The sequence below is a fragment of the Rattus rattus genome, chromosome 2 (genome assembly GCF_011064425.1).
Source record: "Rattus rattus isolate New Zealand chromosome 2, Rrattus_CSIRO_v1, whole genome shotgun sequence".
NCBI classification, from domain to species: Eukaryota; Metazoa; Chordata; class Mammalia; order Rodentia; family Muridae; genus Rattus; species Rattus rattus.
In genome coordinates, this window is record NC_046155.1 from 165554568 (window position 1) to 165580615 (window position 26048).

The 26048-nt window shown below is 52.0% G+C and overlaps 2 protein-coding genes across 3 annotated transcripts; one reads left to right on the forward strand and one right to left on the reverse strand.

The window, feature by feature from the left end:
• Positions 1-1516: 1516 nt before the first annotated feature.
• Positions 1517-12139, forward strand: Aplp1 (amyloid beta precursor like protein 1). 2 transcript variants are annotated; one of them, XM_032893941.1, is made up of 17 exons: positions 1517-1761; positions 2617-2760; positions 3667-3799; positions 3974-4086; positions 4260-4393; positions 4508-4698; positions 5082-5212; positions 5740-5814; positions 6510-6668; positions 6749-6877; positions 8654-8753; positions 10229-10336; positions 10933-10959; positions 11103-11173; positions 11336-11398; positions 11522-11665; positions 11745-12139. In XM_032893941.1, exons 1-17 carry the CDS (start codon positions 1615-1617, stop codon positions 11841-11843), a joined length of 1968 nt encoding a protein of 655 aa, XP_032749832.1. In that variant the 5' UTR covers positions 1517-1614; the 3' UTR covers positions 11844-12139. The 2 variants fall into 2 exon arrangements, with proteins under 2 accessions (XP_032749832.1, XP_032749833.1); XM_032893942.1 differs by having other exon boundaries at positions 10936-10959.
• Positions 12140-18342: 6203 nt separating this feature from the next.
• Nfkbid (NFKB inhibitor delta) lies at positions 18343-25592 on the reverse strand. The gene is made up of 9 exons (XM_032893944.1): positions 25313-25592; positions 23834-24021; positions 23630-23735; positions 23397-23543; positions 23233-23284; positions 22994-23142; positions 20601-20717; positions 20213-20377; positions 18343-18956 (listed from the first exon to the last, which is right to left on the reverse strand). Exons 1-9 carry the CDS (start codon positions 25316-25318, stop codon positions 18903-18905), a joined length of 984 nt encoding a protein of 327 aa, XP_032749835.1. The 5' UTR covers positions 25319-25592; the 3' UTR covers positions 18343-18902.
• Between the last annotated feature and the right edge of the window lie 456 nt (positions 25593-26048).

Here is a 26048-nt window from a genome sequence, read left to right on the forward strand (position 1 = left end):
TCGAGCCTCCTGGTGTTTTCCATGAATGAAGAGGCTTGCAAAGGTTGTACTGTATATAGTCCTTCCTCTCTCCTAGCTCATGGGGTAGCAAAAGCGATGACATCCTAAGTCCTACTGTTGGCACTTTCTGTGTGTGTGTGTGTGTGTGTGTGTGTGTGTGTGCGTGCGCGCTATCTTTTTAAGATTTGTTATTTTTATTTTACTATGTGGGTATTTTGCCTGCGTGCATTACTGTACACTCTATACATGCCTGGTCCCTGAGGCCAGAAGAGAGGGATGGATCCCCTGAAACTGGAGTTATTGTCAGTGTGGGTATTGAACCTGAGTCTGCTGAGAGAGCAGCCAGTGCTTTTACCCACGGAGCTTTCTCCGAGTGGTTAGCCGGGAACTCTTGGTCTCGCTGCCTCAGGTCCTCTGGGATTACAGGTGCACATCAGCATTCCACTTTAGGCTCTTTTAATAACATGTCTCCACCTCACCCCAATCACACCCACAGAGATGCACACAGGCAAACAGAAAGACGGCAAATGCGGGCAGGTTCCCACAAGACCGTCAGCTCGAAGGCCATATAGATGCACACACACACACACACACACACACACACACACACACACACACACACACACACAAGCGCGCGCGCTCGCGCTCGCAGCTGGGCTGCCTCAGTTGGCCCGGGAAAATAGAATATTTTACACTCACTTAAGACAAAACAGTGACCCCCCTTTAGGCAGAAGACTTAAGGTCGTCCTCAGAGTGGGCAAGAACCGGGGCTCCACACAGTGGTCCTTAGGTGCTGGGTTTTCGAAGGTTATACTATCCAGCCCCTGGCCTGAGTCATCTTTAAAGAAAGGGTTCTAGGGCTTTGGTCATGGATTTTTGGAGGGAGTATTTAAAGGTCCAGACACCTAGCAAACAGGACAGGAAGGCTGAATTCCTAGGTCTGAGGAAGCAAGGGTGGGAGACTTAGCCTCTGGTGCTGAGACAGAAGAGGCCTGGAAGGGAGCCGGCCTTACTTAACTACAATGTTTCTTCTTTTGAGAGCTGGTTGCCTGTAGGCAGGCTAGCCTCAAACTCCTATCCTCCGGTCCTCTCCTCTCAAATGCCCGGATTACAGGTATTCCTGTCACACTCCCTATGTTCTTGACTGGGGAAATTATGGAGGCCTGTATTCCTGGGGCCTCAAGAGAGGAATTTATGGAGGACCTCTGCCCCCATGGGTTCTGGCATCCTTGAAGGACAAAGCTGATGATGGTGTCTGCGTTTGCCAGAAGAGAAGGCTAAGGGTGAAAGTCCAAAAAACGGCTACGCCCAGGACTGAGCCTAGTGACTCGGCCTTCACGTGGACAGTGACACCTGGAATCTGGAGGGGCTGGGACTTGGCGCAGGCTCCCTCCCGGGGTTCCCGAGCTTCTCAGTGCGCAGAGCCGCCACGCTATTGTCCTGGCTGGGAAGGCGGGGCCGGCGCGGGGCGGGGCTGGCGGCGCCGGCGCAGCCCGGGGGCGGCGGGAGGAGGAGGAGGCGGCGGCGGCGGTGGCGCTGGGAGCTCCTGTCACCGCTGGGGCCGGGCAGGGCCGGGCGGGAGCGCAGGGGACGTGAGGGCCCTGAGGCCCGGACATGGGGCCCTCCAGCCCCGCCACTCGCGATCAGGGTCGCCGCCGGGGCCCGCCGCCGCTGCCGCTGTTGCTACCACTGTCGCTGCTGCTTCTGCGCGCGCAGCTCGCCGTCGGGAACCTGGCTGGTGGGAGCCCCAGCGCGGCCGAGGTGAGGCCCGGCCGGGTCCTGGGGATGGGGAAGGGGCGGGACCGGGCCTCTGGACCTGGACGCGGGACGGCCACCGCAGTCCTTTTGGCCAGGTGGCCTGCCCCATGCGATCCAAACTGTAGATATTCCTAGGTTCCTCCATCGTCTGACGTCCCTGCCCCCTCCTACCCGCATCGTCGGACCTGGCTCTTTCCAAGAGCCCCGGGTCATAGAAATCCAGAGCACCCCTAGACGACAAAGCCCCAAGCCCTGCCCACCTAAGCGTAGGACCCACCAGGCAGCAGACACTTGGATCTAAAAACCCAGATCCCTTGTATCCTCTGGATCCACATGAACCCCCTGCCCTCAAACATCCAGGACTCCAGGTCTCCACCCACTACTCAATCCGGATATAGCTCCCCTAGTCCTAAAGGTCTGATGTGCAGGCCTGCTGGGAAGCTGGGCCCTGTCGTCTTTACACCCCCTCAGTGGGAACCTGAACTGGGGATGGAGGGAGGAGGGGCCAGAACGCCTGGGTTCGCCCTCCGCCCCCAACACGATTCAAGTTTAACCCCTTCAGGCTCCAGACCCAAGCCGCTGGGGCGGGGGCGGAGCCTGTCTTCTCAGCCACAAGGCCGCGAGAAACGGGGGGGGGGGGATCCTGGTCACCATAGCAACGGGAGAGCTGGGGCGCTTCAGCCCCATGGGATCTGTTTCCCGGGGAACAATCTCTCTACCCAGGAGGTGCTTAGAAGGATCTGGTGCTAGAGACGATAGGGGCACGAGTCCTAACTGGATTTTAGGGAGCAAAGGACCAGACAACCCAGATGACAACGTTCCCTGGCCCCTCACTGCCCCATCTGCCTCCATTCCCAGGCTCCCGGGTCGGCTCAAGTGGCTGGACTATGTGGGCGTCTAACCCTTCACCGAGACCTGCGCACCGGCCGCTGGGAACCAGACCCACAGCGATCACGACGCTGTCTCCTGGACCCGCAGCGCGTGCTGGAGTACTGCAGACAGGTGGGCGGGACCCCGTGGGGAGAGGCGTGGTCAGTGGGAAAGTGGGTTCAAGCTGGGGCGGGGTCGCCCTTCAGGAAGCTGGATTTGGCGAAAGACAGAGCCTAGGGAGATGAGAGGATCTGGAAAGCCAGGGAAAGCTTGGGGTCTGTGGCCAGCGAAGAGGCTAGGAGGGGCTAGCGCAGAAGCTATTTTGAGAAATTAGGGGCGCCGGGGGTGGGAGGAGGAGACTGCAAAAAAAACCGTCGACTAATCAAGATTTGCCTGAAGAGTGGCAGGGTTTAGGAATCTGTGGAGCCATTTAGAAAAAGTGGGAGTGGAAGTGGGCGTGGCCGAAAGAGAGGCAGGGCTTAGATCAAAAGATCTTTAAACCAACAAGATTCAGTAGGTTTTGGAGCCGGGTGAGAGTGGCTGCCTGCCTGAGAGAGGTGAAATGAAAAGGAGGGCTAATACAAAGAGAACAGTTACTTAGAAGCTAGTCAGAGAAAGGCAGGGTAGGAAAGAGGCCGAGATACATTGAGAAAGAAACCTGATTGCAGAGCAAGGTCGCTCTGAAACGTGGGCTCAGAGAAATTGAGCTTGGCATGAACGGGCAGGGGGGGCAGGAGGGGGAAGGGAGCATGGGGGGGGGGGAACCTTTAGAAGGATCACAAATTAAAGACCCATATAAGCCACAGAACGAGTTCAAGACCAGTTTAGGAGACATAAGGAGACTCATAATAAAGGAGTCTCATAATAAAAAGTAAAAAGAGGGCTGGGCATATAGTTTGGTGGTAGAGCACTTGCTTTGGCGTGTACAAGCCCCTGGGTTCAATCTCCAGTACTGCAAAAGAAGAGATGGAGAAGGCGGAGGTTAGCCAGTAGGTTGACCGCGCTCCTCGCCCCCCGCCCCCACACTGTGTCCTACAGATGTACCCAGAGCTGCACATAGCTCGTGTGGAGCAGGCTGCACAGGCCATCCCGATGGAGCGCTGGTGTGGGGGAACCCGAAGTGGCAGATGTGCCCACCCCCACCATGAGGTTGTGCCCTTCCATTGCCTGCGTGAGTCACCCGCTGGGGGAGTGGGGTGGGAACTGAGGTGGAGTGGGAGTCTCCCAGAGATGACTCCGGTCTACATTAGAAGTCTGGGCGATGGGTTGAGAAAGCTATGAAATGCCTGGACTCTGAGGAGGGCAGGGCTGGGCTACTAGGATTCTGGTGTCTCCCATTCCCCAGCTGGCGAATTCGTGAGTGAAGCCCTGCTGGTGCCCGAAGGCTGTCGGTTCTTGCACCAGGAGCGAATGGACCAGTGTGAGAGTTCAACCAGGAGGCACCAGGAGGCTCAAGAGGTTAGGACTTTGTCCCACCTGTTTCCTAGCCCTAGGACCTTCCTTCCAGAACCCAAGCATTCAAACCGGGATGTAGGGATTCCATGCCTCAGCCACTTAAGAACCCAGCTTCCAGGCTCTGTCCATACCTTCCAACCGGGTCATTCTGGCCCCCGGGCCTCCTCTTCCTGCAGGCCTGCAGCTCCCAGGGCCTCATCCTGCACGGTTCTGGTATGCTTTTGCCCTGTGGCTCTGATCGGTTCCGAGGTGTGGAGTATGTATGCTGTCCACCTCCCGCAACTCCCAACCCATCTGGGATGGCAGTTGGGTGAGTGACAGAGACTCTTTCTATACGCAACCCCCACCCACAAGGCTCTTGAGGCAGCATGGAAGCCGGGAGCCTATCTGGAGATCTTACTGGCTGAGTCTTCTGCTCCTTCAGTGACCCCTCTACCCGGTCCTGGCCCCTGGGGGGCAGAGCAGAGGGAGGTGAGGATGAAGAGGAGGTGGAATCTTTCCCTCAGCCAGTAGACGATTACTTCGTAGAGCCCCCTCAGGCCGAAGAAGAAGAGGAAGAGGAGGAGGAAAGGGCCCCACCTCCCAGCTCCCACACCCCTGTCATGGTCAGCAGAGGTGAGGCAGGCTCTTCTGCCCCCTCTTCTGCACGCGTGGTTTGGGTATTTGTGGGGGGGGAGTAGGGGTGCCTTTAGGAGTGACCTAGTGGGGTGGGACACAGCTGGGGGAATGGAAGAGATAGTGGTGGCTTTGGATACGGTAGATTAGTCTGTGAAGGATGAAGGGGGGTGCTCACAAAGGGGGGCTCAGAAGAGGAGTCATTTGACAGACATTACTTTGAAGATGGGATGATGGATTCCAGAATTTTGCAAACGCTGGTCAGATTAGCCAGGCAATATCCGTGGCTAAACTGGATGCATGCTGGTCTCCAGTGCATATCCTGAGGAATGTCCTTCTCAGGGAGGAAAAGTGACCGGCCTGCCTGACCCCTTGTCTTGCAGTCACTCCCACCCCAAGGCCCACTGATGGTGTGGATGTTTACTTTGGCATGCCTGGGGAGATCAGCGAGCACGAGGGTTTCCTGAGGGCCAAGATGGACCTGGAGGAACGTAGGATGCGTCAGATTAATGAGGTGATGAGATGGGGAAACCAGCATCCCCACAGGAGTCCATAAATACAGGGAAGTTCTTAGTTGACACCGCCTCTAAAGGGTAACCAGGCATCCTTCTACCTGAGCCCATACTACCCTCTAATATGCCAAAGGATTACTGATCCGCCTAGCAGACCACTGCAATGCCACCGGATTCCATAGATACTCTGGTCTATGGCACAATCCACTCTAAATTCCTTTGGAGCTGGTTGGGTGTAATATCATACGCCTTAATCCGGATGCTTTAGACGTTAAGGCAAGAGGATCAGAAGTTCAAGGCCATATATATAATATATAATGACTTTGAGACCAGCCTGGGCTACATGAGAACCTGTCTCTAAAGAAATAAAATACATAAAAGAAACCATCTGGTTATTCCTTCCCGGGAAACCAAAGTTCAGTGGTACTAGGTGATCTTCATCCTCTTAAGCCTTGGAGATGGGGAGGGGGACTCCCTGTGTGGAGCAGGATAGATCATGGGATCCTGAAGTGTCCCTATCCACCCCCAGGTGATGCGTGAGTGGGCCATGGCTGACAGCCAATCTAAGAACCTGCCAAAAGCCGACAGGCAGGCCCTGAATGAGGTAGGACATCCTCCTCCGAGTCTCACTCATGCCTGTCCGCTACTGGGGACAACTCCACTTTCTACTCACCCGTCCCCTTCCAGTCATTTGGCACTGCCTCTACTCCTAGAGTAGAGCCCAGGGTTTGGGGCATGCCGCTGAGCAAGCACTGCCCCCTGGGGGCTGGCTTCGGAATATTCTCTCCAACAGGGAGTCATGGCCAGTCCTTTCTCTGAAGGTTTCCCATCAAAGCTAGGCCCCGTCCCCTGGCTGTGGTTACTTGGTCCTGTCTCTCCGGTCTCATTTTTTCTCAGTCCCTCTCTAACAAACCCAGCTTCCTAACTCTGGCCCTATGTCCCTACGGGTTGCCTTTGGGAGATCCGACCTATGTAGAATACTCTTGGTCAGCCTCCAGGCTTGAGCCTCACTCTGTTAGCGTTGTCTTTTGTGTTGGAGCTGCCCAAGCCTGCCTTCCCTTTAATTGACCGGTTCTGTTTTTAGATTGTTCCCACCTAATCTTACAGCCTACACACTCAGACCACTTCCCAGTAGGCTAGCCCCGCCCCTGATCCTGCAGTCCAGCCCTTCTATTGGGCCTCCCACCCCAGATTGGCTCTTTCAGGAAGGAGACCCACTGAAGCCTCTTTGTTCTAGATTCATGTTCACTCAGGTTTTCACACACCTGCTCTCTCTCCGACCTCTGCACCTCTCCCTAGCACTTCCAGTCCATTCTGCAGACCCTGGAAGAGCAAGTGTCTGGTGAGCGACAGCGCCTGGTGGAGACCCACGCCACCAGAGTCATCGCTTTGATCAACGACCAGCGCCGAGCTGCTCTGGAAGGTTTCCTGGCAGCATTACAGGGCGATCCACCTCAGGTATAGGGGTTGGGGTTGGGGCGCAAACACCAGTTGAGAAGGATTAGGATCGGCTTGGACAGCCTTGGTCCCTTCCGCAGGCTGAGAGAGTTCTGATGGCCCTGAGGCGCTACCTGCGTGCGGAGCAGAAGGAGCAGAGGCACACCCTGAGGCACTACCAGCACGTGGCCGCTGTGGACCCTGAGAAGGCCCAGCAGATGCGCTTTCAGGTTCGCACACACTTCCGGTCCCGGATGCTAACCCATCCTCCTCTCCTCCTCCTACCCACCTCTTTAAAAAATGTTCCGTGTATGAGTGTTTTGCTCGCATATCTGTTCACCACATGCGTGCCTGGTTTGTGAGGAAGCCAGAAAAGGGTGTCGAGTCTCCTAGAACTGGAGTTCCAGACAGTTGGGAGCCACCATGTGGTTGCTGGGAATTAAACCTGGGTCCTCTGGAAGAGCAGCAAGTGCTCTTAACTGCTGAGCCATCCCTCCAGGCCCCAGATTCTTCTCTTGACCCTCATTTTCTTTTCTTTTCTTTTCTTTTTTTTCTTTTCTTTTCTTTTTTTTTTTTTCAGAGTTGGGGACTGAACCCAGGGCCTTGTGCTTGCTAGGCAAGCACTCTACCACTGAGCCAAATCCCCAACCCCTTGACCCTCATTTTCTTTAATTTAATTTTTTTTTTTTTTAGAGCTGGGGACCCAACCCAGGGCCTTGCGCTTGCTAGGCAAGCGCTCTACCGCTGAGCTAAATCCCCAACCCCGACCCTCATTTTCAGTTTAGAACCCTTCACTATGCCTGGAACTTCCGCCTTGTGTCCCCAAACCCTTTCCAGTCCCTCCATCCTTAGCCCCCAGTTTCTTGATGTGGGAACACTGCCCCCAAAGCCTGCCCACGCACGCACATTCAAACGTGGGCACACCTCTCATACCGTGCTTTTGACCCCCTTCCAGTCTCTCGGAATCCTACTTCCTGTCTCTCAGATTCCTGTTTCCTCTCCCTTGGATTTTACTTCCCTTCCCAGAATCCTTTCCCTTGAGCCTGGAGCTTGTCCTTCAACCTTCCTCCCTAGCCCCGCTTGCTTTCCCTAGAGCCCCTGCTGTATGCACTCAGATTCTACTTCTGGTTTCTTGGACATTCTCTTTTGATCCACAGATGCTCTCCCCTGTACTTCTGAATAGCAAGCCTTGCCCATGAGCCATTACGACTCCTTTATGAATCCTCTAGACCGATTCCCATCTCCCCACAGCCCCACATGTGTTCCTCCAGCCCTCTTGCTTTCTCCCTCTGACCCATGAGTCTGCTTCTTCCATTGGTGTGTTCTCTCTCTCTCTCTCTCTCTCTCTCTCTCTCTCTCTCTCTCTCTCTCTCTCTCTCTTTCTCTCGCTTTTGGAGAGAGGGTCTCACTATATAATAGCCCTGTTTGCTTGGCCTGGAGCTTGCTACATAGACCAGACTGTCCTTGAACTCACAGAGATCTATCTGCCTTTACTTCCCAAACGCTACTGTTAAAGGCATGCACCACCGCGCCCAGTTCTAAACCATATTCTTTGTATCCTCCTGTCTTCTTGCCTCCAGTAATGTTTTCCTCTGTCCAAGCCTTAAACTTCTGGTCTTATACACATTTCTTCCTTCTCTCTGGATCCTGCTTCTCCTGCCTCAGTTTCCTTCCTCTGTGGTTGGGTGTCTGACCCTTGTGCCTTACTCCCTGTCCATGCTCCACGGTCCATTTCCATGGTGCCTGTTAAGTTCCTTTTCGGGGCTGGAGACATGACTCAGTGGTTAAGAGCACTGACTGCTCTTCCAGGGGTCCTGAGTTCAAATCCCAGCAACCACATGGTGGCTCACAACCATCTGTAATGGGATCTGATGCCCTCTTCTGGTTTGTGTGAAGACAGCTATGGTGAACTCATAATAAAAAATCTTTAAAAAAAAAGTTCCTTTTCATCTCATTCTTCTCCAGCCCGCACTGCCTGCTTCATCCCTCGTACTCTCTCCCCACAGGTCCAGACCCACCTTCAGGTGGTTCAAGAACGAATGAATCAGAGCCTGGGGCTGCTCGACCAGAACCCTCACCTGGCTCAGGAGCTGCGGCCACAGATCCGTGAGTGCCCGTTACCTGTGTCCTGAACTTCAGTTCTCCGAGGGTGGACTTTGACTCCCAACCCTCAATTTCCCAGTCTTCATTTAAATCACCCTACAACTCGGTAGTTCAGAGTAAGGGCCAGGTTTTTTGTTTTTATCCAATTAATTTGAATCAGTGTCCTCTGATCTGGATTTGTTTCCTTTGGTGGTATGGCTAGTAATCTATTAGTTGTACAGATTGATTTTAATTGTTTTTGTTCTTATTGTTTGTTTGTTTTGAGATAGGGTCTTACTTTGTAACACTGACTGGTCTGAAACTCACTATGTTAGACCAGGCTAACCTTGCACTTTGAGCAATCCTTCTGCCTCCGCCTTCCAAGTGCTTGTGCCCCATCACCTGGCTAGATGATTTTTTTATGGCATCAGTGATGGAATCAGGACTGTGTGCCCTGATAGGCAAGTGCCTCACCATCCCACATCCCCAGCCTTTGGCTTTTTTTTTTTTCCCCCGGAGCTGGGGACCGAACCCGGGGCCTTGAAGCTTGCTAGGCAAGCGCTCTACCACTGAGCTAAATACCCAACCCCCAGCCTTTGGCTTTTTTTTTTTTTTTAAAGATTTATTCATTTATTATATATAAGTACACTGTAGCTGTCTTCAGACACACCAGAAGAGGGCATCAGATCTCTTTACAGATGGTTCTGAGCCACCATGTGGTTGCTGGGAATTGAACTCAGGACCTCTGGAAGAGTAGTCGGGTGCTCTTAACGGCTGAGCCATCTCTCCAGCCCAGCCTTTGGCTTTTTAAGACCAGGTTTTGTTCTGTAACTGAGGCTGGCCTGGAACCATGTAGCTCAGACCAGCCCTTAAATTCACAGTCCTCCTGCCTCTGTTTCCCCAGTGTCAGGATACAGCCATACATTGGCCCTACCCTCTTCAAAAAAAATTGTGTAGTGTCAAGTGTGGTGGTACACACGCTTCAATCCCAGCACTTGGGAGGTGGAGGCAGGCCAATCTCTGAGTTTGAGGCTAGCCTGCTCTACAGAGCCAGTTTCAGGACACACAGAGGAAACCCTGTCTCAAAAGAGAAGAAAATTGAGTAGTCCTGGGGACTGAACCCAGGACCTTTTATATGCTTGACGTGTACACCACTGAGCTACAACCCTGGATTATTGAGCCTAGGTTCTATTGGTTAGAACAAGTCCCAAGTCAAATCTGAATTCAACAGAGGGAGCCTACACAAGAGAGACAAGACCAGGAAGTATCAGCCTGCACAGTCCCAGGCTACTGTGATTTCCTTCCAGACAGTCCATGCCTAGGTCTAAACCTACTTGAAGAGAGGATACGGCAGATCCAGCCTCCATCCTTCCTGCTAGAGCACCTTGCATGCTTCTGCCGTCTCTCTAATCTCCTGTCCGTTCCGCTGTGAGGGTGCCCTGCCCTTGCCCTGCTGGGACGTCACACTGCCTTAGCCATCTTTCTGTGTGTCCCTTCAGAGGAGCTTCTCCATGCGGAACACTTGGGACCCAGTGAACTGGAAGCCTCTGTGCCCGGGAGCAGCAGTGAGGACAAAGGTAGCCTTCAGCCTCCCGAATCCAAGGATGGTGAGCGAATACAGAGTCCCTCCCACCTTTGAGCGTCAAGCCTCTTCCCCTTGCAATGCCAGATTCCTTGCCTTGAAGGAAGAAGCTACTGAGGAGTCCAGGGCTCTGTGCATGCTGGCAAAGAGAAGAGAGTTCTTCCACTCAGTGCTAGCCTTAGCCAACCCCCCCCCCTTATTTTTTTTTTAGACAGTCTAAGTAGCCCAGGCAGACCTTGAACTCAATATCCGGAGTAGCTCAGATTACAGGCATGTGTCACTAGGCCTAACTCAGTCCTTAGATTGTTGGGACAGGGTCCTACTCTATAGCTCAGGCTAGACTAGAACTCACTGTTTAGCCTCGGGTGGCCTCAGACTCGTGATCTTGTGTAAGCTTTCTAAGTGCTGAGTTCATAGACGTGTGCACTACCATACCCAGCATACAGCCTTCTTTCCAATTCTCTAAGGTCTGGGGGTATCTGTGCCACCACAGCAGGTGGGAAGGAATAAGGAAGGATATCTGGGGGGTATTGGGCCTCTGTGGGGTCCTTGGCCCTGGTGGGGTTCTCTACTCTTTCTTTCTCTTCACTGTTTCACCTTTCATCTTGTCTCCTGTGCTAGCAGATGCCCCAGTGACCCTTCCAAAAGGTAAGTGTCACACGGCATAGACCCCGACCACCGAATACCACTGAACCCTAAACCATGAGGGGAAAGGGCTGCATGCCGCGGGAAGCCCAGGCCGCCCGGAGTGGAATCCAGCGCCCTTTCTGATGTGACTTGGGGTGGGGTAGGGTCCACAGATCAAGATTCTTCCTCCTCTGGGAGAGAGAAGCTAACCCCACTGGAGCAATATGAGCAAAAGGTGAGGGGGTGTCTGGACCCTGGGTGGAGGGAAGGTTCTGGAGGCTTGGATTCCTCAGCTTCGGGAAGGAGCTTGCTGGGACATGGACTTAGTGCTGTTGGACTGGGAGGTACCCTTCTAGCCCGGGGTCTGTGACATCTCCTGACATCTCCTGCTTTCCAGGTGAATGCATCTGCCCCAAGGGGGTTTCCCTTCCACTCATCAGATATTCAGCGGGATGAACTGGTAAGAAGAGGCAGATCCTGGGGTCAGAGGTCAGAGGTCGGTGTCTAGGCCGTGACCTTCTAAGCCACAGTGGATCCTGGTGAGCCTCAAAGAAACTCTTGGTTCCGCCTCCCTTCTCCACAGGCACCAGCTGGGACTGGAGTGTCCCGAGAGGCCTTGTCAGGTCTGCTGATCATGGGAGCTGGAGGAGGCTCCCTCATTGTCCTATCCTTGCTGCTTCTGCGCAAGAAGAAACCCTATGGCACTATCAGCCATGGAGTGGTGGAGGTGAGGGGCAGACATCGCGGTGGGGGCGGAGTTAAAAGCAGCTCTGCTCCCATGCGCTGAGCCCTTCGGCCTGTTGCAGGTGGACCCCATGCTGACCCTGGAGGAGCAGCAGCTCCGGGAACTTCAGAGGCATGGCTATGAGAACCCCACCTACCGCTTCCTGGAAGAACGACCTTGACCCCAACTCTAGCTGCCTTCAGCTGAGCCCTACTGCCCTTCTTCCGGTCCCCTAATCCCAACTCCCAGCTTCCGGTGGGGGAGGGAGATCTTGACAAATTCATTCCAAATTCCACCCCCTTAGAAATTCCCAGTTCCTGCCCCACCAGGGACCTCCTCACCTTAATTTATTTTACGTTAATTTATTGCTCCTTAAGGTGACCACCATCTGGGTCCCAGTGTATGTCACCCCCTGGAATTCACCGTCCCAGGTTTCTTCACTAACATCCCAATAAAGTCCTCTTCCCCACCCGGCCATCCCGTGTTTCTGTTGGAGAAACTGTGTGTAAGCACAAGCACTTCTTGAAGGTTTTTAAACTGAGTGAGAGGTGTGTGTGTGTGTGTGTGTTTGTGTGTGTGTGTGTGTGTGTGTGTGTGTGTGTGTGTGTGTATGGGCACAAACTTTTAATCTCAGCACGCAGGAGGCGGAGGCAGGCAGACGTCTGTGAGTTTCAGACTAGTCTGGACTCTGTTCTACTTAAGAGTTCCAGAACAGCCTAGAATCAAAAACCCAAACAACAAAACCCAAACAAACCTGGACTGAACCTGGGTGAGGCTGTTTTAAACTTAGGTGGGGCCTGGAGGTGAGGGTTGCCGCGCAGGTGGGCGGGGCCCAGAGGCTGGGCGTGGTTTTTGGTCTGCCTGGGAGCTTTCCGTGGTGCTGAACGGGTCCCTGCTCTGACCCATTTGTGTGTATCAACCCTCCCCCATTCCCTCTGCTCTTAAGTTTTCCCCTATAAACTTAAAAAAAAAAAAAAAATTACTGGAGCCGGGCGGGGTATGCGTGTCACGCTGTGGGAGCGGAAATCAGAAGACATCTGTCCTGGGGCTACAACTCGTTTGTTAGAGGCAATAACCCTTGCCCCAATAAGCCATCTCAAACGTCCTTCTCCAGCCTTGTATTTTCAGTCAACATCACACCACTGCGACCGTCCAGCCTTAGCAGTGGAGGACTGGGGAATATACCGCATTTTTTTTTTTTTTTTTTTTTTTTTTTTTTTGGATGAAATAAGCAAAGGCGAGGCTTATTACGGAGATCTATTACGGAGATCTCCGGGCTGACACGTATCCCGCGCAGGAGACAGAGGTGTCGACCATGCTTGTTTTTTAAAAATGTGTTTCGTTTGCTGGTTTTGTTTTTGAGGCAAGGTTTTAAAATATAGCCCTGACTGTCCTAGAACTCGCTTGGTAAACCAGGCTGGCCCCACACGCACAGATCTCCCCTTTGTCTCTTCAGTGGATATTGCAAGGCCTAACAATATACGACAGTCATATACTCTGCCGCTGAGCTGCATTCCCAGCCCCGGGTGCCACATCAGTGTCCCACAGAGGACATCTAATACCAGCAGCCCCTTCTGAACGCTCGCATTCCAGCTGTGACGTGTCAGGGTCATGCTGGGACCAATCCAGAGGTAAAACAGGCTTCCCCGCGTGCGGCTACTTATCCCAAGATAGCTGTTAGCAGGACTCCAGGGTTACGTGTGGGGATAATTTAGCTGCACCTGCTATTTACCAGGTTTTTATTCAGGGGATTTTAAAACATCAGGAGAGTCTGAGATCTCAGCCTCTCGATGCTTAACCAAGCATGCACGAAGCCGTGATCTCAGTCTTCATTACTGAATAAAGTGGACTTGGTGGCACCTGCCTATTATCCCAGCACTCAGGAGGTAGAGGATTACAAATTCAAGGTAAGCAGGGGACAGGGCTCAGTGGGTAAAGGCACTTGCCACTAAGCCTGATGTTTTCTCCCCCAGAACCATGTGGTAGGAGAGAATCTGTCTTAGAATCTGGCTTTTAACACCCCCACTCCTCTACACACATGGACACAAATAAGTACACACACACACACACACACACACACACACACACACACACACACACAAGTGTGATAGCAAGAAGACATCCAAAATGTTCCACATCTTTGGTCCCAGCACTTAGAAGGCAGAGGCAGGGGATCTACACCAGTTGACAGCCACCCTGCTCTACACAGTTTAAAGCCAGCCAAGGCTATGCAGTGAGATCCTGTCTCAATCAAAACAAGAAAGAGAGAATTTCAAAGTCAACCTCAGCTACGTAGCAACTCCCAGGCCGATCGAGAGTACATGCAACCAAAAATAAGTATTTTTAAAGATTTATTTATTAGAATATTGTTCGTATGAGTCTTTTGTCTTCGTGTTTGTGCGCACATCACATCTGTGCCTGGTGCCAGCCAGCAGAGGCCAAAAAAAGCATTGGCTCCCCTGAAACTGGAGTTATAGACAGCCGTGATCCACTGTGCGAGCGCTGGGATGTGAACCCATGTCCTCTGCAAGAGCAGCCGGTGTTCCTAACTGCCGAGGCATCTCTTTGATTCCACAGAAAGTTTTCGTCGAGGTCAATGTCATTCTCTACTACATAGTGAGCTTGACAGTAGGTGCCATGAGACCCTACACCAGAACACACAAAAACCAAACTGTGTTTTGGAAACAAACATTCATGGTGCTCACTCTATGCCAGAAATTGCTCTATTTGAGAAAGGAAGGAAGGAGGGAGGGAAGGGAGGAAGGGAGGAAGGAAGGAAGGTGGGTGCGTGATCAAGGCTTTTCTTGGCTTGCCAGATGTCCCTTTCTAACGTAACTGTCCAGAAGATGGCAGCCACGCACCAAACTCTAACATGGGTGAGTCATGATCTTCTGACAGATGGCTTGGACAGAGGTGGGGGCGGAGGGGAGGAGCACCTATTTCTAACTCTCCCAAGGGCCTTATAAGCTAGCAGAGGCTCTTCCTGAAATATCCACGTCAACACAGGTCACATATCACACACACACACACACACACACACACACACACACACACACACACACACACACACACACAGACACACACACACACACACACACACACAGACACACACACACACACACACACACACACAGACACACACACACACACACACACACACACAGACACACACACACACACACACACGACACACACACACAGACACACACACACACACACACACACACAGACACACACACACACACAGACACACACACACACACACACACACACACACACACACAGACACACACACACACACACACACACACACACACACACACACACACACACACACACACACACACACACACACACACATACACACACACACACACTCACACATGGTGTGAAGTAGATGAGTGTTGCACACCCTCCCAGTCCACTAGAGCATCAGGTTTGTGCTGTTGTCTGACAACAGTCGCACCTTTATTACACTCAGAGCAGGGAGATGCACATTCCCCTAATGCCAGAAGGGAGAAAACTCATGATCACCCGAGATTTAATAAACTTCACATTTTAAGTCAGATCTCAGCACTTGGGAGGCAGAAGCAGGTGGATCTCTGAATTCAAGACCAGTCTGGTCTACAGAGCGAGTTCCAGGACAGCCAAGGCTGCATAGTAAGACCCCGTCTCTAATTAATTAATTAATTAATTAATTTTACATTTTAATGGAAATGCTTGATCTCTCTCTCTCTCTCTCTCTCTCTCTCTCTCTCTCTCTCTCTCTCTCTCTCCCCCCCCCTCTCTCTCTGTATTTGCACATGCACCACAGGCTATAAGAGAACGTCAGCTCTCTTCTTCCCTGCTGTTTGTGGAACTCAAAGTCATCAGGCTTACTGGGACAACAAGTCCCTTTACTGGCTGAGCCATCTTGCCAGCCCTGTCTTTGTCTGTCTGTCTGTCTATTTCTGAGACAGGGTCTTACTATATAGACCAGGCTGGCCTTGAACTCACAGAGATCTGCTTGTCTCTGCTTCCTGAGTGCTAGAATCAAAGACACGTGCTACCGCGCCGCCCAGCCTCTGTTAGATAGTTTTAAAACACTGTAATTAGGAGCTGGAGAGATGGCTCAGAAGTTAGGTTCTCAACACCCATGTTAGGCAACTCACAGCCACAGTAACTGCAGCTCCTGGGGATCTGACGCCCTCTTCTGGCCTCCATGGGCACGCATGCTTTCCCTCACACACATTTTAAAATTTTAAATTCTAAAACAATACCGTCATTAAAATGTGTTGCCATTGCCGTCCTGATGCCTCATGCCCTAAAACATCCTTCTTCTTACACTGAAGATGATGTTTTGGGAGGGAGACATAGATCCCTAACTATATCACACAATCGGCTGTACAATTAGCGATTCCTGATCGCTAATAAGTTCTCATATGAAATTCAGCACATTCATATGGATTCCTGGGCCATCTGCCACAGTATCACCACATCTAGGAGCACACGCACTAGCGTGAGGCAGTTGCCATGAGAGACAACACTTGTCCCTGGTAACTCTGCCCCCCCAGTTTTCTTTCCTATCCTCCTGAACTTCTGATCCTCCTGCCTCAGCCCCCCAAAAGCTGGGATGATAAGATTGTACCACCACGCCCAATTTGGCCATGTGACTTTAGTCGAGGGTATTTATCAGCAAGCCTTATGCAAGCAGGGCTACTTCCTCTCAAGATACTGTCCAATGGGGTCTTTACTCACTGTTCTGGATAGTTTTTTGGTTTTTTGTTTTTCTGTTGTTGTTGGTTGTTCTTTTTTTTTTTTTTTTAAGATTTATTTATTTTATGTAGTCCCACAGATACACCAGAAGAGGGCATCGGATCCCACTACAGATGGTTGTGAGCCACCATGTGGTTGCTGGGAATCGAACTCAGGACCTCTGGAAGAGCAGTCAGTGCTCTTAACCACTCAGCTATCTCTCTAGCTCAAGAATGTACTGGATAGGTTTATGTCAACTTGACACAAGCTAGAGTAATCAAGAGGAGGGAGCCTCAACTAAGGAAAGTTTGGGCTGCAGGGAAACCTGCAGAACATTTTCTTAGTGATTGGTGGGGAGGGCTCAGCCCATTGAGGGTGGGGCCGTCCTGGGGCTGGTGGCCCTGGGTTGTAAAGGAAGCAGGCTGAGCAAGCCATGGGGAGCAAGTCAGCAAGCAGCATCGCTGCCCCATACACCGGCAGCCCCTGCATCAGCTCCTGCCTCCAGGTGCCTGTCCTGTTTGAGTTCTGTCCTGGTTTCCTTGGATGATGAACAGTGCTTTGGAAGTGTAAGTAAGCCAAATAAACCCTTTCCTCACTGATTTGATTTTGAGCATGGCGTTTCGTCACAGCGGTAGCGTGTGGAGAGACCCACCTGCCTTTCTGGACCACCTCCATTTGCCATTAGTTGAGGGTTGTTAGGTTACAGCAGGAAGTAGGGTGAGCCTAATACCCCTAGAATGGTTTCCTCTCTCTCCTTCTCCTTCTAATTAAAACACAACAGCAGCAGCAACAACAACAACAAATTAAGTGTGAGTTTTTATTGGTAGCCTAGGATTGATTCAAACTTGAGTGCTGAAATTATAGGACTGTACCATCACCCCCTCTTTCTTCCTTCCTTCTTTCTTTTTGTTCTTTTTTTTTTTTTTTTTTTCCCAAGACAGGGTTTCTCTGTGTAACCCTGGCTGTTCTGGGTTTGCTTTGTAGACCAAGCTGTTCTCAAACTCAAAGAGATCTGTCTACCTCTGCTTCTCAAGCGTTGGGATTAAATGCATGGGCCACCACACCCAGCAAACCCCCAATTTTTTTGTTTGGTTTTTGCCCAGGGCTAGAACATAGGGTTTTTGTTTGTTTGTTCCTTTGTTTTCAGACAAGGTCTCAGTATGTAGTTTTTGACTATCCTAGAACTTACTAGGTGGACCAGGAAGGCCCTAAACACAGAGATCTGCTTGCCTTTGCTTCCTGAATGCTGGGATTAAAGGCACATGCCACCATGCCTGCCAACACAGGGCAGAATATTTTCCACTGAGCCACGCCCCCAGCCCCTCACTGGGGGATTCTAGGCAGGGGCTCTACCACTGAGCCATACCCCCCCCCAGCCCCTCACTGGGGGATTCTAGGCAGGGACTCTACCACTGAGCCATACCCCCCCCAGCCCCTCATTGGGCAATTCTAGGTAGGGGCTCTACCACTGAGCCACGCCCCCAGTCCCTCACTGGGGGATCCTAAGAAAGGACACTCACTACTTCTGAGCCACTCCTAGCCTGAGAAGCTCCCTGGCTTTGAAGTCTCATCACATCTTTGATGTTTTTTGAGACAGGGTCTCATTATGTAACTCTGGCTATCCTGGAACTATATAGACCACACTGGACTCAAATTCAGAGACCTGCTTGCCTCTGCTTCCCAAGTGTTGGGATCAAAGGTGAGCACCACCACAATCTGCTGGTTTTCTCATGTTTGCTGAGGGGATTGGGCACCAGTGGTCTGAAATTACAGTATCAGGAAGGGAAGGCTATCTTCGAAACAGAAAAGAGCCTTCATAAGGCACTAGATGGACAGCACCTTGACCTTTGACCCCTAGCCTTTCTATCAACATACTGTGGCCCCTCGGTGCTGCTCTCCTGCACCAAAGCTCCCCCAACATCCATTCTGAATGACACCACAAGTCTGAGGCCAAATCGAGTTTAATTGGTAGCTAGAGGGATACAGACCAAGGGGAGCAATTCACTGGGAATTCTAGTGTCTGGGGCACTGAGTTCTAAATGATAATGTAGCCAGGACTCAGGGCACGTTAATCTCAGAGGGCCCTTCCAACACCTCAAGGATGTGGGTCCTGGGGAGGAACCCTGATGGGAGGGTTCCGGCAGACCTCGAATCCCATGGGGCTCCATTAGGGATTCTGGGGTGTAAGACTGAGAGTATGGGGAGGTGATCATGACTGATCCAGGTAGGAGAGGGTTAAAGGTCTTTAGAGTGTTTCACAGAAACAATCAAGTGGGCTCGATTTCACAGAAATCATGCAGGCAGCCCCTTGTAGGGGAGGAGGTGTTACAGACCCCAAATATTGGAGACTGCTTACCTCCCCCAGTGCCACTTTGGAGTTTTAATGTAAGACCCTAATGGCAGGATATTACACATATATTATCAAGAATCTGCGACATGAGCATACGCTGACTGTCCCACGGGACGGTGGGGACTGGAAAATCAGTCCAGGTTCTGGGTTTCGGTCCTAAGAGGACAAGCCTGGGGGTGCCGCACGGCTCCTCTTCAACAGCTGCCGGAGCTAGGGACAAATAAGTGGAGTGAGGCGTGGGGGAGGCAGAGGGGAGGGCACCTGGGAGGCTGGGGGGAGGGCACCTGGGAGGCTGGGGGGAGGGGCACCTGGGAGGCAGAGGGAGGGCACCTGGGAGGCTGGGGGGGAGAGCATCTGGGAGGCTGGGGGAGAGCACCTGGGAGGCTGGGGGGAGGGCACCTGGGAGGCTGGGGGAGGGCACCTGGGAGGCTGGGATGGGGCACCTGGGAGGCTGGGGAGGGCACCTGGGAGGCTGAGGGTGGGCACCTGGGAGGCTGAGGGTGGGCACCTGGGAGGCTGAGGGAGGGCACCTGGGAGGCTGAGGGAGGGCACCTGGGAGGCTGGGAGAGGGCACCTGGGAGGCTGGGGGGAGAGCACCTGGGAGGCTGGGGGGGAGGGCACCTGGGAGGCTGGGGGGAGGGCACCTGGGAGGCTGAGGGGTGCCTTGGTTGGAAAAGGGAGAAACTGAGTGGGGTCAGTTGGGCTGGAAGGTCACAGGTCCAAAGTCAAGATAGGGGTTGAGGTTATGTGTGGTGGTCCATCCTACTACTTGGAATGGCTGAGGCAAGAGAACTGGGAGTTGGGTCATCCTGGGCTATACACTGAAACCCATGTGGTTTAGGGGTGAACCTTTGTTCAGACTCTGGTAGAGTCAGGAAGATTTTGCTGGTTGGGGTTCCAACCACCTTGAGGTTAGCATCGGTGGGAGTCAAAGGGCAGAGGCAAGGGTCAGAGATCACATTTAAGATCAGGATCCAGGGGTTGGGGATTTAGCTCAGTGGTAGAGCGCTTGCCCAGCAAGCTTAAAGGCCATGGGTTCCGCCCCCAGCCGAAAAAAAAAAAAAAAAAAAAAAAGATCAGGATCCAGAGTTATGGACAGGAATCAGAGGCCTCCCTGGGGGAAGGAAGGCCACACTTTCAGCCCAAGAATCAGGGTTGAGAGTACCAAGAAAAGAAGTCCTAGGAGCCATGATATGGAAGGAAAGGGTCAGACTTGAAGGTCAGAGATCACTGTCTGGGGTTTATGTGGTTTTTTGTTTGTTTTTTCTTTTTGAGACAGGGTCTAACCATGCAAGTCAGGCTAGCTCAAACTCTGTCTTGCGAGTGCTGGGGTGATAGGAGGGTAGTACTCAGCACAGGTCACCCTTTGAAGAGTCGCCTTCTGAGACTAAATGTCATTTTCTAAACGAGGCTTGGGTGCAGTTTGGGGGACCCCTAGTTAGCTCAGAAGTCAGGTCAGTGCTCACCCCCTCAGGGCCCGGTCCAGGCCGCAGCAAGTGAACTGGCTGTTCATTCTCCAGGTTGCGCAGTGTTGGGTCCGCGCCAGCTGCCAGCAGGTGCCGCACAATGGCCTCTTGGGGCGGCCCAGGGGGCAGGGCAGCTGCCATGTGGAGGGCTGTGTTCCCATGGGCCTACAACCACAAAGGGAAGACTGATGGGGACCCAGACCCCTGCACCTGGGTCTTTGAACCGGATCCTGCCTCCTCTGTATCTTACGCCCCCCTCACCTACCCCCGCCCATCCAATGTGGAACCCGCTCCTTTCACACCCTGGGTCTTTCCCTCTCGACATCCACAGCTCATAGGGCCCCAACATCCACCTTGTTATTCCATCTCAAATCTCGACCTGGCCTACCTTCATATTCACGAAGGCCCGAAGGTCTCCCCTCGGCAGGCCCAGGAGCAACTGAACCAGCGTGGGGTTGGCAGCCTGTACAGCCAAGTGCAGAATGGTCTTGTTGCTCTTGATCTCCTAGGAGGAGAATGGTAGAGGTCAGGCCAGTCGTCCCTCCGCAACTGCTCCCCGGCAGCCACCAGGGGTGCCTTCCACAGATGTGTGTTATGTACTGTGTAAGAACGTGGCTAAGGGAGGCCTTGTAACATGTGTGTCAGAGAACTGCACGTTCAATATGACAATTTTCCAGCTCAAGTGTCTCTGAGACCTCTCTTCAGTTTCCAGTTCCTCAAGGGACCTCTCTGGGCTAGACGTTATCCCGGTCTCCTGGTACCCCACTGTACACACTAAAATGCACCCTATCTCACGTGGACGGTACTGTATCGTAAGTGCAGGAGCTGGGTGGTGCTAATCAGCAGACAAGCCTACATACAGTACAACAGTCACTTATTAGAGCAGCGGTTCTCAACCATCCTAAGGCTGTGATCCTTCAACACACTTCCTCATGCTGTAGTGACCCCCGACATAAAATGATTTCATCACTACTCCATCATTATAATTTTACCACTGTTACAAACTGTAATGTAATGTAAATATCCGATATGCAGGATATCTGATATGTGATCCCCAAGGGGGTCATGGCTTGAGAACTGCTGCTTTAGAAGGAAATAACTTTTTAATTTTAAAAAAATTGAATTTTAAATTTCTCCGATTTTAAAATTAAAAATTTTTGTTTAAGTTTATGTATGAGTGCTCTATCAGCATGTACACCCGCAGGCCAAAAGAGGGCATCAGATCCATTATAGATGGTTGTGAGCCATCATGTGATGGCTGGGAACTGAACTCAGGACCTGTGGAAGAGCAAGCCAGTGCTCTTTTTTTTTTTTTTTTTTTTTTTTAAAGCCAGTGCTCTTAACTGTTGAGCCATTTCTCCAGTCCTGGAAATAGATTTCTAAAATGAAACTTTACTACATGCTTTCAAGGAGCGTAGAATCTCTAGCTCTTTTGCCCTCTACTGAAGCATTATGAACAAAATGCTCTACCACTGAGCCACACCCCCAGCCCGTCACTGGGGGATTCTAGGCAGGGGCTCTACCACTGAGCCACACCCCCAGACCTCTCACTGGGGGATTCTAGGCAGGGGCTTTACCACTGAGCCACGCCCCCAGCCCCTCTCTGGGGGATTCTAGGCAGAGGCTCTACTACCCCTGCAATAAGCATGAGGAGGCTCTAAGTTCCACTCTTAGCACCAAAAGAAGAGGGAAGAAAGGAAGAAGGACAAATAGTTATGGAAATAGTCACATGTTTCTATTTGCTTAAAAATAGTGTAGGAGAGGGACTGGCCCTGGGGACCCAGGGCTATCAGCCCAGCACCTGGGAGGCAGAGGTAGGAGAATGGTGAGTTTGAGGTCAGCCTGAACCACAGGAGAGAATGTGCCTTAAAGTAATAAAGATAAAACAAATAAATAACGTAGGCTTTGTGACGAGCTTGCCTAGCCTGCAGCACACCTTCAGTTAAATCCCCGGGACCAGCAAAAATTAAAGCCGAAGGGAAAGCGGTCCAGAGACTGGGATGATGGAGCCACTGTGAGCGCTGACAATTGATGTAATGTTGGTGTACACAGGGCTCATCATAACGGTTTTTGCACTTAATCCATATTCAAATATGTTCTTGGGAGGGCTGGAGAGATGGCTCAGCGGTTAAGAGCACTGACTGCTCTTCCAGAGGTCCTGAGTTCGATTCCCAGCATCCACAGGGTGGCTCTCAACCATCTGTAATGGGATCTGATGCCCTCTTCTGGGGTGTCTGCAGATGGCTATAATGTACTCATATACAATAAATATATACAGTAAACATTTAAAAGATATGTTCTTGGAGACAGCTTATCAAGTATGGGGCACAGAGGTAGTGAGCTGGACAGTAGCTACAGTACAACCTCCATCCCCTGTTCAAACTCAAACTGAAAAACTAATGTTTAAAGTTAAATGACACAGAATTCCCTCTGCTCGCCTATGAAGGCACCACTCACAGGAAAGGAGGATCAAATAAAGGATTGAGAGCCAAGTTCTAGGCTCAGATCTCTCCCCCGGTTCTAATAAGGGCTTCTGTTTCCTTATTGGCAGAATACAGCATAAGAAGGAGGCTGAGTGGGGTGGGGGGAGCTGATTTAAGTCACTCCGTGCTTGACAAATCTAAGCCATGTAGATGACCAGGACTCAGACAAGGGAGGAACATACTCAGGGTTTCACAGCGAGATGGCACAAGGTCAGCATTTAGTACCACTGGTCCTTTGCACACATGTCCCTCTGGGTTTGCCTGTCCCCTGCCCCCCACCGCTGCCAGCCAAGCTTACCTGGCTGGTATGACTGGCACCCATTTGCAGTAACATTTGCACACATGTCAGTCTGTCTCGGGCTTGGGAACTCAGCATCCTCGGACACATACTAGGTGGGAGCATAGCAGCGTTGAGGGCCAGGATGGCCGTGTGGAGAGGGGTAAGGCCTGTGGAATGTACACAGTGAGGGACTTGCACCTAAGCGTCCACCCTGTCCAGCCAGCCAACCACATCAGCCCTGGGCAGGACCAGCTCACCTTCGAAGTCTCTGGCTTCCAGATCCACTTGAATGCCTGACTTAAACACAGCCTGGGAGAGGAAGGAGGAGAGATTGGAAGGGTCTGCTTAAACACGGTCCTGAATACCAGGATCTGGATAATCAGCCCACCCCAGACACCCTGGGTCTGCCAACGGGACATACCGAAAGGACTCCCGGGAGTCCGTAAGTGGCAGCCACATGCAGGACAGAACGGCCCTGGTGGTCAGTGGTGTTAGGCTCTGCTCCCAGGTTCAGCAAGTCTTCCACAATCAGGGGCTGGTTGGCAGCAGCTGCCACTAGGAGAGGCGTCTGCAAGAGGCAATAAAATCAGCCGGGACTCCTGAAAGTCAGGAGCCCCCTTCCCCAGCTGCAGAAGTCGGGACACCTGGCCTTACCTTGCCTTTGTGTTCACGGATATCCAGCTGTCGGTACATCTGTAACACCTCTGCGGCAGCGTAGGCTGCCCAGCGCAGTCCCCGAGCAGCAAACAGGTGCAGGAGCCTGGAGACAGGTGGGTGGGGGTGGGGCAGTGATGAGAGCAGCCCTACATCTGCAGGCAAGCCACAGGGGTCTGGACCATCCTGTTCCCCTGTACTCACGTGTCTCCTTCCTCATCCTGGGCCAGCAGTTGTTGGGGGCCCAGAGCCAGTATGTGAGCTCGGGCTGCCTCCAGGGAGGGTCCAGTGGACGGAGGCAACTGTGGGGATCCCGAGGGGAGACCAGAGACTCTCCAGGATCCTACTTGTGACAGGGAAGGTTCTGGATACGGCCGGGTATCCAGAGAGTCCTGAGGGGCAGAGGGGTAGGAAGAGTCAGTCACCTGAGAATTCTCATCACACACAACACACAATGCCTGGTCAAATGGGTGCGATCAGGAACCCATGTTTGCCGACTGGTTTTAAAGCTTGGGACTTCAGTTTTGCCACAAGGGAGAAAGAATCCTTTAGGGGGAGGGGGTGGGAGGAGCTTGCTTTTGTCTTTTGAAAGAGACCTCCGGGTTGGGGATTTAGCTCAGTGGTAGAGCGCTTGTCTCAGCAAGCAAGGCCCTGGGTTTGGTCCCCAGCTCGGGGAAAAAAAAAAAAAAGAAAAGAAAAAAGAAAGAAAGAGATCTCAGTGTGAAGCTCAGGCTAGTCCTGAACTTGAAGAAATTCTGCCCCAGAAGTCTGACTGCTGGGCGAGCACTACTATGCCCAGCTTGTTTTAGTCTCTGCATTGCTACACTACCTAGGTTGGTTTCAAACTTAGCTGGCTTAAAATGATGATCTTCCTGTCTCTGCCTCCCAGGTGCTGAGACTGCAGGCATAAGCCAGTACACTTGGTCAGGGGTGGGAATCTTAAATCAGTCCCTGAGGGCTGGAGAGATGGCTCAGCGGTTAAGAGCACTGACTGCTCTTCCAGAGGTCCTGAGTTCAAATCCCAACAACCACATGGTGGCTCACAGCCATCTGTAATGAGACCTGATGCCCTCTCCTGGTGTCTGAAGACAGCTACAGTGTGCACAGTATATATAAGAAATAAATAAATTTTTTTTTTTTTTTTTTTTTTTTGGAGCTGGGGACCAACCCAGGGCCTTGTGCTTGCTAGGCAAGCTCCACGCTGAGCTAAATCCCCAACCCCAATAAATCTTAAAAAAAAAAAAAAAAAACCAGTCCCTGATATCTCAAAGTACTGAGATTCCCTACCCCATCCCTCCCTCACAGAGACTGAACTGGACGGGGTTGGGGATTTAGCTCAGTGGTAGAGCGCTTGCCTAGGAGGCGAAAGGCCCTTGGTTCGATCCCCACCCCCGAAAAAAAAGAACCAAAAAAAAAAAAAAAAAAAAAAAAAAAAAAAAAAAGCTGGACCACAGAGCAAAAATCCCAATAGTCTTTCTGTTTTCCACTTCTTCTTTTTAAAGGACGAGGTCTTATTCATGTGCCTAGGGCAACCTTGAACTCATTCTGTAGCCCAGGCAGGTCTTGCAATTCTTCTACCTCTGCCTCCTGAAGAGCTGGGATGACAAGCCTGCACCACCAGTCTGGGCACCACGGGCAAGTTTTTAGGGGCCCTTAAGCATCTGTCCCCACTCTATAGTTTACCTCCATTGCCAGGGGAAATGGGCCTGACCGGCCTGGGTCTGACCCTGGGTAGAGATCAGCAGTCAGGAAGCCTTCAGAAGCAGAGTATGGGAAAGAGCCTTCTGCATACGGAGCATGGATGCTGGAGTCCCAGTCTGTGAAGCCTGAAGGGGGAGCCAGGTTGCCAGGTCCAGAATCCACAGTCTCTTGGAAGGCAGGGAAGTGAGTATGGCCTGAAACCGAGAGGGTGGGCAGGACCAGCTCGTTATTAGAGCCCAGAGACACAGCCAGGGATAGTGAACCTGGAGTCTCCTGAGGTACTGAGGCACCGAGAGCTGAGTCCTCCAATCCTGGGACATCAACAAGCTGGGGTGCTTGGCTGCCTGGGTCTCGAGCAACTGGGATCTGGATTCCTGGAATCTCAAACCCTGAGTCCCTGAGGGCAACAGTCACAGACTACTGGGCTACTGAAAACCAATGTCAAAATCCAGGGGTTTCTGTTTGAAGACAGGTGTCTTAGATAGCTCTAGGTGGCCTGGAACTCGCTAGTAAAAAAAAAAAAAGTGTGGCCTCAAACCCAATGGCAATCCTCTCCTCTCAACCTCCAGAGTACTGGAAATACAGACATGTGCAACTATGGCAGGCCAGCCATTAAAATTTCCCATATGTCTCAACAATAATGAGAGCTGCCTGTCTCCTCGGTCCCCAAAGTTCTGAGAGCTGGGACATTTAAGAGAAGCTGGGGCCGGGAGCTAAG

Excerpts from the sequence above, each read along its gene's own strand:
- Aplp1 (XM_032893941.1), top strand. The coding sequence starts at position 1,615 with ATGGGGCCCTCCAGCCCCGCCACTCGCGATCAGGGTCGCCGCCGGGGC. Across the intron at positions 1,762-2,616 it reads GGAGCCCCAGCGCGGCCGAG|GCTCCCGGGTCGGCTCAAGT; the intron begins GTGAGGCCCGGC and ends CTCCATTCCCAG. Across the intron at positions 11,174-11,335 it reads TGGAGCAATATGAGCAAAAG|GTGAATGCATCTGCCCCAAG; the intron begins GTGAGGGGGTGT and ends CCTGCTTTCCAG.
- Nfkbid (XM_032893944.1), bottom strand. Across the intron at positions 23,544-23,629 it reads TCCGTGAACACAAAGGCAAG|ACGCCTCTCCTAGTGGCAGC; the intron begins GTAAGGCCAGGT and ends TGCCTCTTGCAG. Across the intron at positions 23,285-23,396 it reads GACTCCCGGGAGTCCTTTCG|GCTGTGTTTAAGTCAGGCAT; the intron begins GTATGTCCCGTT and ends TTCCTCTCCCAG.